The sequence below is a fragment of the Sceloporus undulatus genome, chromosome 8 (assembly GCF_019175285.1).
Source record: "Sceloporus undulatus isolate JIND9_A2432 ecotype Alabama chromosome 8, SceUnd_v1.1, whole genome shotgun sequence".
Classification (NCBI taxonomy): Eukaryota; Metazoa; Chordata; class Lepidosauria; order Squamata; family Phrynosomatidae; genus Sceloporus; species Sceloporus undulatus.
In genome coordinates, this window is record NC_056529.1 from 23,485,683 (window position 1) to 23,499,873 (window position 14,191).

General features: G+C 60.9%; 2 protein-coding genes across 3 annotated transcripts; both read left to right on the forward strand.

The window, feature by feature from the left end:
- The first annotated feature begins 1,351 nt into the window (after positions 1 to 1,351).
- On the forward strand, positions 1,352 to 2,166 carry LOC121914563 (hemoglobin subunit alpha-1-like). Its single transcript, XM_042438079.1, has 3 exons — positions 1,352 to 1,511; positions 1,618 to 1,822; positions 1,936 to 2,166. Exons 1-3 carry the CDS (start codon positions 1,417 to 1,419, stop codon positions 2,062 to 2,064), a joined length of 429 nt encoding a protein of 142 aa, XP_042294013.1. The 5' UTR covers positions 1,352 to 1,416; the 3' UTR covers positions 2,065 to 2,166.
- Positions 2,167 to 2,924: 758 nt separating this feature from the next.
- LOC121914562 lies at positions 2,925 to 12,955 on the forward strand. 2 transcript variants are annotated; one of them, XM_042438078.1, is made up of 7 exons: positions 2,925 to 3,432; positions 5,645 to 5,692; positions 6,033 to 6,185; positions 6,533 to 6,644; positions 7,202 to 7,369; positions 10,912 to 11,439; positions 12,326 to 12,955. In XM_042438078.1, exons 1-7 carry the CDS (start codon positions 3,015 to 3,017, stop codon positions 12,744 to 12,746), a joined length of 1,848 nt encoding a protein of 615 aa, XP_042294012.1. In that variant the 5' UTR covers positions 2,925 to 3,014; the 3' UTR covers positions 12,747 to 12,955. The 2 variants fall into 2 exon arrangements, with proteins under 2 accessions (XP_042294012.1, XP_042294011.1); XM_042438077.1 differs by having other exon boundaries at positions 2,926 to 3,432; positions 12,323 to 12,955.
- Positions 12,956 to 14,191: the final 1,236 nt, after the last annotated feature.

Genomic DNA, 14,191 nt, shown 5'->3' on the forward strand with positions numbered 1-14,191 from the left:
CTGAGGAGCAGGGGAAGAAGAAGCCCAGCCATGGCCCAGTGGCCAGAACTGGGCCACCCTTCGCCCATGGCCATGGCAGCCTGGCAAAACCAGCTTCTCCAGCCTTGATGCAGCCAGACTGACTCCCCAAAGTCTTGCACATCTCCAGCCAAGGGTTGTGGCAGTGGGTCTCAGGGAGGCCAAAGGAACCGGGGCAAGAGGGCTGTATCTTAGAGCTGGATGCAGCCCAGCCCCGTTCTGCCAAAGCACTCCTGAAGCAGCCCCCTCCAGGCAGCCTCGGCTTAAAGACCCCGAAGAAGGGGAAACCCCCCCCCTTATTCCGAGGCAGTCTATCCCACTCCCCAGGGCCTCTGGCAGTCAGTCAGCGATTTCCAGGGCTTCGGTGAATCCAACCTTTCCTCTCCAAGGCTGCATCCACACCGGAGAAATAACTCGGTTTGGCATCGCTTTAACTCTTGTCTGGCTCAAGGCTATGGAATTCTGGGAGTTGGAGTTTGTCGTGGGGCCTTCCTTCCTTAAGCTGGGCTCTGCTCTGGGCCCACAACAAACGCCACCTGCCAGAATGCCATAGCCTTGAGCCAGGGCGCTGAAAAGCCCGGACACTCCGGACAGCTGGGCCTGCAGCTCCCTCCGGGCCGAAAGGGGAGGGATGATGGGAGCTGCAGTGCTGGCCTTGCCAGGCCGCCATGTAAGCCTGGCTCTGGGGCCGGCCTTGGCTTCTGTCCGGGGCTCTTCTTCTCTCTTCCTCCTCCTCCTCCTCCTGGCGGCTGGGGGGGGGGCTTCGGGGGCGCTGGGCTCCTCCGCGGGGCCTTTCCCGGGGGCCCTTTGCTTCGCCTCCAGCCGCAGCCGGGGAAAGCGGGGGCCGGGCCACACTCTCTGGGCCCCCGAGGCAGGCAGGCAGGCGGGCTGGCGGCCCAAGAGCAAGAGCCCGGAGCCGGCTTATCGGGCGCCCCAGGCAAGGCGGGCGGGCGGCTCCCTCCCCGAGTCCGGCCTCGCCCGCTGCTGCTCCGGCGGGGCCAGATAGAGCCTCCCGGGCCCCCTCCCCTCAGGAAGGGCCCTTGCCTTGGCTCCCGGGGCTTCCTCTCCCCCCCCCCCGCAGCCCCTCGAGCCCCCTTCGGGCGGGAGCCCTGCTCAGCCCCACTCGGGGTCCTTTCCTGGGGCTGTCCTTCCCGCCCCAGCTGGGCTTCTGCTGCCTGGGGACCTTGGGGGGGACCTCAGGGGGACCGAGTCCGGGCAGCCAAAGGGGGGTGGATGAGGGGCCTTGCAGTAGGGCCTGGGGCGGGCGGGGGGGGCTCCGTCTCTCAGGGGCCCTCCCTCCCTCGAGGGGCGTGGCCAAGGGCTGGGGGGCGGGGCGTGGGCCTCTCGGGGGCCATAAAAGGGCGGCGTCGGCGGCGTCTGGGGACCGGAGTCTCCAAGATGACGCTGACCGAGGACGACAAGAACCACATTCGGGCCACTTGGGGCCACATCAGCAGCAATGCCGAGGCCTTCGGGGCAGAGGCCCTCAGCCGGTGAGTAGGGAGAGCCCCGCCGGGACTCGGGAGCCCTCCCCGCCGGGCCCCTCTGACGGCCCTCTCTCTCTCCTTCTCTCTCTCTCTCTCTCTCGGGCGGCGGCAGGATGTTCGCGGCGCACCCGTCCTCCAAGACCTACTTCTCGCACTTCGACCTGACTCCGGGCTCGGCGCAGATCAAGGCCCACGGCAAGAAGGTGGTGGACGCGGTCACGCAGGCCGTCAACAACCTGGACGACATGGCCGGCGCCCTGGCCAAGCTCTCCGACCTCCACGCCGAGAAGCTCCGCGTCGACCCCGTCAACTTCGGCGTGAGTGCCCCTCCCTCCCTTCCGCCCCGCCGGGAGCCCGGCCCCCTCTCTCTCTCCCCCCGGAGCCCGGCCTGACCCTCCTCTCCCTCTCTCTCTCTCTCTCCGGCCCTCAGCTGCTGGCCCACTGCTTCCTGGTGACCATCGCCGTCCACAACCGAGGCCCCCTCCATGCCAGCCACCTCCTCTCGCTGGACAAGTTCTTCAGCATCATCGCCAAGATCCTCTTCGCCCACTACCGCTAGACAGGCGCCTCCGGCCCCCAGGGACCTCCCTCCATCCCTCCCTCCCTCCCGCCCTCGAACGGACCCCGAAAGAGCAATAAAACCCTCTTGACTTCACTGGCACTTTCTGGTCTCCGCCTGGCTTCTATCTTGGGGAAGAGGGCCAGGGAGGGAGGGAGGGAGGGAGGGAGGCCTCCAGGGGCCCCGCAGACTCGGCCAAGGACCCCGACAAGCTCCAGAAGCGCGGGCTGTTTGTAGCTGAAGGGCGGGCCAGTTGGAGGGCGACCCTGGGCTCCTGGGGCTTCGAGGGGAGGCAACATTCGGGCTCTGCCCTGGCAGAAGGGAGGGCCTCTGCTCCCCAGGCACCGGCAGCAAAGCCTGCCCCCCTCCCCTTGGAGGCCCCGAGGAGGAAGGAGAGCCCAGCCCCCCTCCTCCGCCAAGGGGCCTTTTCGCCTTGCGCCCCTTTGCGGCTGCCCTCCCCGGGCTTGGAGGGTCAGCAGGCCGAGGCCCTGCGGGGAAGGGAGCGGGAGGGGGCTCCGCCGGAGCGAGGGCAGCGCCTTGGCTGGAGAGGGCGGCTCTTTGCAGCGCGAGGGAGGGCTTCGCCGCGGAGGATGCCCGGAGGGAGGCGGCGACTCCATGGCGAGCCGGGCGGCGGGGAAGGCCCTCCGGAGGAAGCGGGCCGGGAGGAGGAGGAGGGCGGGCGGGGGCCCTGTTCTGCCCAAGGGACCCAAGGGTAGGGGGCCCTGGCGGGGTGTCTCTGCCTCTGGGCCGGGGTCAGTCTGGATGGCCCTGGGAGGCCCACTCCCTCTGTCCGGCCCCTGGGGGCGGGGCTTGGGCGGGGCTGGTCCTGGCTCCTCCTCCTCCTGCGGGGGGGCTCTGGGCTGAGAGTCCGAGGAGGAGGCGCGGGCCATGGCCCTCCCTGGCGGCCTCCGTCTCCTGCTGCTGCTGCTGCTGCTGCTGCTGCTGGGAGCATGAGGCCCCTTCCTCCTCCTCCTCCTCCGGCTGCTGCTGGCTCGGCGGGACCAGGTCCGGGCTCCGGGTGGCCCTCGGGGGGCCGTCGGGGCCGGGGCCTGCTGGCGGTGGGTCTGGCGCTGCTGGCGCTGCTCTTCTCGGCCACGGCCTTCGGGACCACCCACTGGTGCGAGGGCACCCAGCGCGTGCCCAAGCCCAGCTGCGGGCCCCACAAGCGCACCAACTGCCTGGACTACGGCTACCAGGAGGAGCCCCAGGCCCAGGCCAACGCCTCCGGCACCCACAACCGCACCGGCCCGGCCCCCGCCGCCCCCAACGTGGTCCACTACAGCTGGGAGACCGGCGACGACCGCTTCCTCTTCCGCTACTTCCACGCCGGCATCTGGGTCTCCTGCGAGGAGAACATCAACAGCCCCGGTGGGTCCCCAGGCGAAGGCTGAGGCTGAGCAGGCTGCGTCATCCCCTGCCCCCCCCCCCCGAAAAAAGGAAGGAAGGGAGCGGGAGAGGAGGAGGAGGAGGCAAGAGCAGGCCGGAGAGCTCCTTCGCCAAAAAGAGAAGCCGCTTTGGCTCAAAGGCTATGGCATTCTGGGAGTTGGAGTTGGATGTGGGGCCTTCCTTCCTTAAGCTCCCAGAATGCCATAGCCCTTGAGCCAGAGCACCCCGAAGCCCCGCTCAGGTCCAGCCAAGCGGCTTCGTCGTGGCCCCGGGGCAGTGCTCCGCCCAAGGGCAGCAGCATGCGGGGCAGGGAGGCCGCTGGGCCCCGGAGGGAGTCGGGGGGCAGCCAGGAGAGGAGGCCCTTGGAAGGAGCGAGCCAGGCTCCCGGACCCGAAGGTGGCCCCACTTGCCCCAGTCCACCCAAACCAGCCTCTGGGCTGCTCCTTGGCCTGAAATGCCAGCCCTGAGACCGAGAAGCCTGGGCCCCTGCAGCTTTGGAAGGGCCCCTTCCGAGATGCCAGCAGCAGATGTGCTGCCAGTGGTGCCTCCAGGAGCATCCCTTTGTGGCTGTTAAAAGGCCTGTGCTCGGTGGGTCCCTTCCTTTTGCTCTGGCTCCAACTGAGGAGAGGAAGGGCCAGCCATGTGCCCTTGGGCCTCTCTGGCTCTTCCGCCCCAACCCTCAAGTCGGGGACCCCAAGGCAGCAGACAGGAGGCTCTTGCAAGGGAAGGCTGAGCCCAGGGCTGAGCCAAAGCGGAGCGGGGCTGGCGGGGCTGGAGCTTGCAGTGTTTGCGCTGGCATTTACGCTGGCATTTAGTCGGTGGGGTTTCCTCACAATGTGCCCTCAGAGGCTCTGGCATTTCATCCATCCAGGACATGCCAAATGCCCTGGAGCTGGTGATGGGAGGGAGGTGGGCTGAGAGCAAGCAGGTGCCCCCCAGAGGCAACAAACCCCATCATCCCCGCAGCTGACCCATAGGCCTGGTCACCAGGACTCGCACCCGTCACGCACACGCAGACCCCCCTCTGCCAATGCATGGGATTATGGAAAGAAAACATCCGGGATTAGGGCCGGACGGAGGGAAATCTTCACTTATTTGGCTTTTAGGTGCCAGAAATAAATCCCTCTCTGCTCTGCAAGAAGAAGGCAAGCGCCATTATTCCTGGGCCATTCCTGGTGGCACTTTTGGGGGGGAAATCAAAGCAACGCTTGCCTTTCTTGCGCAGGAGACATGGCTCCCTGAGCAAAGATGGCTCTGCAAACGCTCACAGGTTTTGGCACAAACATGTTTCCCAGGGGAAAAGAAAAGTCCCGACGCATGGCAAAGAGAAACGTCCCGCCACCGTTTTCTCCATGGAGATCCCAATGCTCAGGATGCTCCTTCTTCCCTGAGGAGGATGAGAGCATGATGTGCATCTTTGGCCTCCCAAGATTAGGGGCTGGTTCCTTTCGTAGTTCCTTTCGTAGTTTTTTGTGGGCTTTTCGGGCTATGTGGCCATGTTCTAGAAGAGTTCTAGAAGAGTTCTAGAACATGGCCACATAGCCCTAAAAACCTACATGGATGCCATCCGAAAGCAACACTCAGACCATGTATGCCATGCAGGCTCTCTCTGCCACATCCTGAGCACTATGCATACCCCTGCATTCATATTTGGTATGAATATACCGGGAGTATGTGGCAAACCTCCTCTGAACAAATCTTGCCAAGAAAACCCTCACAATAGTTTTCACTTTAGGGCTGCCATAGGTCAGACAGACACAACCTGAAGCTACACAACAACAACAATGAATGTCTTTCCTTTGGGCAAAGCCCCAGGCCTTTTGGGGTGAGAAACCCTGGGGCAGAGTAGAATCACAAACCATAGAGCTGGAAGAGACCAGAAGCGGTGGTCAAGGCAAGGGAGAAAACCAGTCTGGCCCCTGTCTGCCTGGTCGGCTGCCCTTCCATGGAGGAAAGGGTTAAGTGGGCATGAATTGCTCAGAGAGGATGAGGCTGTGATCTCTGGAGGGCAAGGGCCACCTGGCCTCTGGGTGCACAAGGGGCAGGAATCTGGGGTAGGGCAGGGCAGGGCATGGGGTGCAGAGAGTATGGGGTGCCTGTGTGTGTGCGTCTGTTGTAGTGAGAGAGCGCAGGAGGAGGGCGCCTGAATGCCAAATAACCCCCTTGTCTCCCCTCCTTTCCCCTTCCCTTGAAGGAGAAAAATGCCGAAGTTTCATTGACCTTGCTCCAGCCTCTGAGAAAGGTAAGGGCCCCGGACAGCCTGCCTGGCATCCTCTCCTTGTGGATGGGAGGGCGGGTGAAGTTGGCATCAGTCCCTGAGAGTGCCAGTCTCTCCTGGGGAGCAAGGCAAAGAGGGAGGCTTTGCAATGAGCCAAGTGAGCGTCAAAAGTCCCCTTTCCAGCCCTGCTGTAAAGAAGGTGACCTGGGCTGGCCCTTTGGTGCCTCTGGCCTTTGGCCTCCCTGGCAGGGAGGCGGGGAGGGCCTCTGAAGGGGCTCGGAGTTGCTGGCTCCTGGGGCGGTGGGGGGGTCCTTTCCAACCCTATGGTGTGTGAGTCTTCTGTGCCCCTGGTCCTTGTGCGCAGGGGTGCTCTGGCTGTCGGTGGTCTCGGAGGTGCTCTACATCGTGCTGCTGGTCGTTGGCTTCAGCCTCATGTGCCTGGAGCTCATCCACTCAAACAACGTCATTGATGGGCTCAAGCTCAATGCATTTGCCGCCGTCTTCACGGTCCTCTCAGGTGCGGCGCTTCCCCATTGTCTCCCAGTAGCCATGCCCTCCGACATTTCAGAGGTGAAAGCAGGGACACGTGTGGCCAAGCCATATCAGAGGGTGGCCAAGATGGCAAACATCAAGAATGAGGAAGAAGAGACAAGCTAGGAGAGGCTGCAGCTGTTTTGGGCAACTGGGTTGGCAGAGTTTGGCAGCCTTGCAGGCGCACTGTGCTTGGCGTCTGTGTGGGGAGGAACAAGCCCCTTCTGGGGACAAGGGCAGGGAGCTCCTCCATCCCTTGTGTGCCCTGGGTTGCCCCTCTTCTCTCCCCCCACTGCTTGCTGGGCTTCTATCTTCCTCTCTCTGCGTCGACAGGTCTCTTGGGAATGGTGGCCCACATGATGTACACACAGGTCTTCCAGGTGACGGTCAGCCTGGGGCCAGAGGACTGGCGGCCGCATTCATGGGACTACGGCTGGTCCTTCTGGTGAGTCTGGCCAAGAGGGAGAGGAGGGAAGGGGGAAGGATGGTGGGAGAAAGGGTTCAGTGGGCTCACTCTCAAACTGGCCCAGGACCTGGGAAAATGCCTGCTTTGGGCTATAGCCCCCAGAATCCTTATGCTAGCATGGCCACTGAAAGTCCCAAAATCCCCCATCCAGCTGTTTCCATGATGGGGCCAGTCTCAAGAAAGGCCTCCTGCCTTTCACGCTGCCAAGCAAGCAATGGGTCTCACTGATCTGGATGAGGATTAGTAGGCCGTTCTGTGGACACCATCATCCCCAGGCTTTTATCTGGAGAGGGGTGCTGTGCTCCTCCCACAAAGGGGGCTCACCAAGCCTCCTGCAAGACTCAGAAGTTGATTTTTTTGGACTACAGTTCCCAGAATCCCACATCACGAGAGCTCTGCTGCTAACCTTGCACTGGTGGCTCAGAGTCAGCCATTGAGGTTCCCAGTAGCCCCAGCCAGTGTTGCTGGGGGTTCTGGTCATGGCAGTCCAGGGGTCACCAAGGGCAGAGGTCTGAGGCCCCTCTCACCCCCCACAGCCTTGCCTGGGGCTCATTCACTTGCTGCATGGCGGCCTCCGTCACCACCCTGAACTCCTACACCAAGACGGTCATCGAGTTCCGGCACAAGCGGAAGGTCTTTGAGCAGGGCTTCCCGGAAGAGCCCCTCTATGCCGACCACCAGCCCCTCAAGTACTTCCATGGAAGGTCAGTCTGGGGGGGAATGGGAAGGGATGGCGCCGGGGGGGGTCTGGCCCTGCAAGACCCCTCTCCTCCCAACACGCCTTTTGAGGAAGGATGGCCAAAGGCTGCTCTGGGGGGCATTTGCTCACCTGTTCACCTGTTCATTTCTGACCCCGCCATCTCCTGGTGCTTGGTCATTTTTCTCCCCCTTTCCGGCCATGGTCTCCCGGGGCAGAGAGACCTGGGCCTTCTCCTCTCCCCTCATGCCAGCCCAGCACTGGTGGCCAGATGGTCCCTGGGCTGCAGCATCTCCAGATGAAGGGGTGATTGGAATTTCAGGGTGATGGGAGTCAGGAGTCTCCCCTCCTCAAAGGTGGCATCAGGAGCACCCCCAGCCTGCTTTTGGATCTCTTGTGGTTTCCGTCTGGATTGCTCTAAGAACCAGCAGGTTACTTTTCAGACCCAGAGGGGCAGCCAACAAAGGGGCGCCAAACTCCTGTGTGTGAGGGAGTGGGAGTGGGTCACTGGTGCTTATTTTGGGGCCTATATGTCAGGCATGGGCCTGAGGGTGCCCCATGCCAGCTCAAGGGCCAGAACATTGTGGCAATCTGGTTGTGCGTGACAGAGGCCAAAGGGAAGGATGTGTCCAGGGAAGACAAAGCATCCCCTTCCTCTGGGCGGTTTGGGCCACAATCGTCTCAAGGGTTTCTGATCCCCAGAGAGAGTTGGGTACCTTTGGTGCCTGATAGAGAGGCACCTTGGGGTGAGATGTGTGCCTCTGTGCGTGTGACTGTGGTGCTTCTATAGATTCCAATGGGAGGAAGAGGGTTGTGTTGACCGTCTGCTGCCTTCCTCACAACTTTGCAGGATGCTGGGCCCAAGGGCATTGGTCTCCTGCCAGCTGCTCATGCTAAGGCAGGGGCAACAGCGTTATGGTGGACTTTCGGGCCAGGAAAGAGCCCCAGGGCCTCCTCCGCTCTGGGCAGAGGCTTTCTCAAAGCAGCAGGTTCCCAGGAAAGTGACCTGGAGTATCATCACATAGCATTTGCCTCTGAAAGGATACCCCCCCTTTCTCCTCCTCCTCCTCCTCCTTGGGCATTTTAGCATTTTCTTCTCTCTGTGTCCAGAGTTAGAAATAACCCCCGCTGCTGCTGCTGTTGCTTGTGGGGTGCACAGCCGTGGGGTGTGTGTGTGTGTGTGTGTGTGAGACATGGCTTAGGAGGATGAGAAGATGTTTGAAAAAGAGGACAGGAGAGTGCCTTTGGTTTGAGAAGCATTTCCAGAATGCTGTCCTGCCATCCTCTGCTCCCAAAGGTCTTTTGCCAGAGGTCCTGCTCAGACCTTTCCAGGTTGCCTTCCCTTGCAAAGGCAGGCACATTGGGCAGGCGCATGGGCTGTGGGAGCCCAGGCTGGCTTGTCTGTGCGGAAGAAGTGCAGGAGGGGAGCACCAGTGCTGGTGGGGCAGGAAGGGGGCTGCCCCTGTGCTTCCAAGCTGTGAACCATTTGGTAGGACCAGGACGGGATCTTGGTCTGCCCTGCATTGGGGCCTAAGGACTGGACCTGACCGGGAAGTTTTGGCAAGTGGCACTCCTGCAAAGCCTTTCCCAGATATCCCAGTCAGTCCTCCTTGCCCTACGGCTTCCAAGGATTCCAGGGCCCCTGTGGCTTGATGTTGCCCAGCTGAGCGCTTTGGACAGCTGTCCTTTCTTCCTGGCTAGCCATCCGTCTGGCCTTGTGAAGCAGAGAGGCCAAGGGCAGCTGTGGGCTCGCTGCAGGTTTGAGGCCCCTGGCTTCTGTCCTGGGAGAGCTTGTCAGTTGGCTCCCATTGAAGGAGATGCAACTTGTTTGTTCTCTTTTTCCAGGCTGGAGGAGGAGGAGGAGGAGAGGGATGAGGAGGCGAGGGATGAGGAGGCTGGGGACATGAGGCTAGAGTGCCTCCGGGGCTACTCCTCCAAGAGTAAGTGCACCCCTCTCTGGCAGTCACTCTGCCCCATTCTCTCTCTTGCATGCTGGTTCTCCTGGGCTGAAGGCTTTGGCCCTGGGGAGGGGGGCAAATGGTTGGTATTCTTACATTTGAGTTGAACTGGGGGTCGCATTGTTGCCCTGCCCCTGACTCCTGGCTTCCAGCCTGCATGAGAGAGGTGGGTCTCCTCTGCCCCACGGCAGGCACTGTACCCTCACCCCAGCTCCTGACTTTGACCCGCAGTGCATGTGCCCTTGCACAAACCTGCATGTGCACGCACTTGTGTTTGTAGCTGTGGGCGGACAGCTGAAACATGGTCTGCTTTGTGTTGTTGTGTGCCAACGCTGCCCAGGTACTTGGCCTGCCTTGCTCTGCCACCCCAGCACACTCCTGGGCATCTCCAGTTGAGCTCTGGAGGCAAAATCAGAATAAATCAGGGGAGGTACTGCACAGCCTGGTTCTTGCAAAGAACTCTGAGTCAGTGTCTTAACTTACAACTGGCAGAAGTCCTGCTTTGGTTTCTTTGCCCCAATTTGAAGGTTGCTCCTTGAGCTGCGAGAGGAACAGGTGGGATGCCCCATTGATCCCTCTGCATGGGACACATAAGACTCCTGCAAGGATAAGCCGCGCTCCTGGACCCATCTTCCCAGAAGGAGGGAGTGTGGGTCAGAAAGGCCTTTCCCGCCTCATTCATTCCATGGACACAGTGGGAAGGGGCATAGCAGGGATGGCTGGGGGGCTTCTGGCATCTCACAGAGGCTGCAGCACTCTGGGATGTGCCTTGGGTGGTCTGGCTCAGTGGGCATATCCTCCCTCCTCCAAATCCTGCTTTGCACACAGAAGATCCAGCTCAATCCCAGGGCTGCCTCTGGGAAATGGCGAAGAATGGGGTGGACACTAGGGCCTCCTCCTCCTCCTCTGGCTGCTTCTTTCTGGATGTGCGTATTGTGTGTGTGCATGCACATATGTACTTGGCTTATTAAGTTTTGCTTAATAGATCTGTGCATGAGCCACCTCAAAGGCAGAGGATGTTTGTAAAGCACATCTTTGGCTTCCAGGATGGCTGGCGCTCTTTGAGATGGGGGGAAGCCATGGGGGTGTGCATTGGCCTGTCTCACAGAAGGAGCAGCAGAGGGAAGGAGAGGAAAGGAACTCTCCTCTGGCTCCCAGGAAGCTTCCAGGGCAGCCGCAGATGCCAGCTGTGCCAACTGCCCCATGGCCCCTCTCCTTCCTTTGCCAGCTGAGGCATGGGGGGGTGTGCGCGTGCGCGCGCGTGTGTGTGTAAGAGAGACAGAGACCTCCAGGTGTCTGTGGGGCTTGAGACAGCCCAAAGGTGTCACCCCTGCCCCATTGCAAGGGGGAAAGCCTGACCTCCAGCACACTCCAAGCAAGCAGGGCATTCTCTGCTGACAGGGAAGACCTGGCAATGGGCTCCAGGGAGAGCTGCATAGCACAGGAGGGTCCCCTTCTTCTCCCAGGAAGAGAGTGGCAGCATCGGGCCCCACGCACCCAGCCCTGCCCCACAGCCACCTTTCCTCCTCTGGACCCCTCTTGCCCGGAGGAGGAGGCCAACAGTCCTTCTTCCTCTCGTTTTCTCCTGAAGGAATGCACAATACCCAGCTGTGAACCTGCAGAGCAACGCCAGTGGCCAGGGTGGCCCCAAGAAGCTCTCGCTGGCCCTGTCCAGCTCCTCCACCAACACTGCCTCCTCCTCCTCCTCGCTGCCCTCCGAGCCCAACAGCCAGTTCTCCTCCCCTGAAGCCAGGAGGGCTTCGGCCACAGCTGCTTCCCGAGAGGCCACCGACTGCAGGCCAACAGGGTGCCTGAACCTGAACGCAACACAGGTGATGGCTGTGGGGCCCAGACCCATGGCCCCGCCTCAGCTGGGCTTAACAAGGTCAGCATCTTCCCAGGTGGCTGCTCCGAGACCCAACCTGGTCCCCGGGCCCCAGCACCTGGCTTTCCGGGCCACCACCCTCCCATGCCATGGTAGCATCAGCAAGCAGGAGCGCCTGGCTGGCCATGCGTGTGCCCTGATGAAATGCCCTGGCAGTGCCACCCACCCGGACGGCTACTCCAAGTTGGCAGAAGAAAATGTGGGGATGAACCTGGAAGAGGAAAACATGAAGAGGTAAGGGAGAGGGCAGAGGACAAGTGGGATTCCTGCCCCGCCACAGGGAAGGCCTCCCAATGAATGCCAGGCCTCCCTGTGCCCACAGGAGGAAGGGGCTGAGGTTGCCCGGGAGCTTACCAGATGAGGCTGCCGGGTCTCTCTTTGCAGATCTTGGGAATTGTAGGAGCCAGAGGCAACCCCAAAGGCCATCAAGTCTGCCTCCCATCTCACTGTAGGAGCCCCACTGAGGGGTGGCTGGTCAGCCAGCCTGTTTTGAAAAACCCTGCAGCCAAATTGCTCTCAGGCCATTGGGCATCAGAAACTATCCATGGCCTCATAGTGCAGGGTGCTGCCAGAGTGTTGTGTGGTGGGGTGTCGCATGTCCCCTTGGCCTGGACCCCAGGTGGCCCTGACTGCTGGCCCAATGGGGAAGGGCTCATCTAGCTGGGCAGCCCAGCATCCCTCCAGGCATCCTGCAAGCACAGCGGGCAGCCATGGCTGCTCCATTCTTGTTGGTCCCAACAAAAGCTGACCCACTAAATCAATGGGGGCTAGGTAAGTCAGCATGCACAGATGCGCTGCTGATTCAGGGGGCAAATTCCCCAGGTTTTCCCTCTCCCAAGTGTTGTGCCTTAGCTGTAGCTCTTGGGCCCTAGGATGTTTGGGCTGCAACTGACTCCTATTGTGGGCAGTGGGGAAGGGATGGAGGAGTTGCCCACCCAGCAGTTGTGCTGGAAAGCTTGCCTTGCAGGGAATCTGGTGTTTATGTGTGTGTGTGTGTGGGGGGGGGAAGTCTGTGTGTGGCCTTCTGGGGCAGAGCCATGAAAACGGCTGGTAGCCTATCCTTGCACCAGGTCTCGGTGCAATCATCCGACCTGCTCCCCTCTGTGCCCCTTCCCAGCAGGGGCCTAGTGACCTGGCAGGAGTTCTTGGCTGTGGAGCGAGAGCTGGAGCAGGTCCGGGAGGAGCTGAAGTGTCTGCAGTGGAAGGTGAGGCACATTGGGGAGACTGTCCAGCCACTGGCAGAGGAGAGCAAGCGCTATAACGGTTACACCTTGACTGAGCTGAAGGCCATGGTCCAGTCTGAGGAGGACCCCTACAAGGCAGCCCACAAGATCCTCCTGGCCCTTTTCAGCGACGTCTACCTGCTCCAGCACCAGCACCCGCCGCAGCACCACTCCGCCTCCGACCAGCCAGCCAACTCCAGGACCCTCCCCAGGCCCAAGATCGACCCGGAGCTCTACACAGTCTACTGCGACATCCTGCAGAGCATCTTTCCCGGCATGAGCAGCCATGCCCTGAAGGAGAGGACCCAGTCCCTCTAGGGGCTGTGGGAACGCACCCGCTTCCACCCAAGACCACCCTGGTCAAGGCCCAGCCAGAGGGCCGCCTTCCTCCCCATGCTGCCCTCCGCCTGCCCTACGGCTGAACCAGAACTCCAGGGATGCAAACCCCCACCAGACTGACTTTACAACCGAAGCCTTTTTTCAGAAAAAGGGAACCACCACCAAATACAGCATTTTTGTCTTTTTAAGTTGCCTCTTGGTTTTTGACCTTTGGGAAGTTAGCCTGTGTTCCTGGGAGTCCTACCTCCGAGGGCAGGTAGCCCACTGTGTTACGCAGGCTGCACAGATGCCAACCCAGGAGGCGCACAGATGCCCCATTTGTGGTGTGGGCTGTCTCTTGGAGTGCCAACTGGGGGGGGGGGCAAAGCAGGTGCCATCACTGGGTGGGCTTCAGTCTGCCCCAGAAAAGGGGGCAGCTTTTGTTTCCTCCCTGCCTTTGGAAAGTTCTCTTTTTCTGCTTGCAGTCCTCACAGGGGTACTGTGTGCGAGAAAAATTTTGTATGGAAGGCAGACATCTGCTTTCTGGCCACAGCTGAGAGGACACCATTTCATTTCCTTGACAGCTCTAACCAGGAGAAATATCCCTGGTAATAGCCGCAGCCCCCTCCCTCCTCCCCCTCCATGAAGGGTGAGCGCAGGCGGTTTTCTGGCTGGTAATGGAAATGTCAGCATGATTCATTGCCCTCCCAATCCCACCTTGGTAGGCTGGAGCCCTCTTTCTCCTCTGTGGGCTGGCTCATGTGCCAATTGCTCTTTCCCTCCAGAGAGCTGGGCCAGTATGGTTCTTCAGGAAGGAACGCGATGGGTGGATCAGGGCCCCACATTCACTCACTCACTTGTCCCACACAGGCAGGCTTTTCAAAACAGCCCCCTTGAAGCCTTTTCCCCTTTCCTTCCCTATTTACCTTTTGCAGTGGGTTTTGGGAAGGGAATCCTATGGCCTTGTAGAAACTCCCAGCAGCCCAATCCATGGACCTTTGGCTAGGCATTTGCCCGTGGGTGGCGCCTTGGAGAGGCCAGGCCAAAGAAAGAGGCAGAATAAAGGGCAGCAGAGGACTGGAGTCCTCCCAGACCTTTTGGAGAGGAGGCACCATTGCAAGCAGAGGACCCCCTGCTCCCCTTTGCCCCCAGGGCCTTTTGGGGCACTGAATTTGGGCACAGGTCTTCCAAGCTGGAGGGGGAGAGAGGGTGTCCATTTGTGCCTAGATCTGCTCGTGGGCCTCACCTCCAAGGCAAGGAAACAAGGCATGAGGCTAGCCCTGCAGGCCCATTGCGATGATGCCCGGGATGAGCAAAGTTTCCACAGCAACCAGAGGAAGAAGAGTGGAGGCAGCGGGGGCTCTGTGCCATCTGGAGCAGGAGGAGGCTTCATCTCTTTTCAATCAGATTAAGTGGCCCAGGCGCTGGCTGCTGGCAGCTGGGCT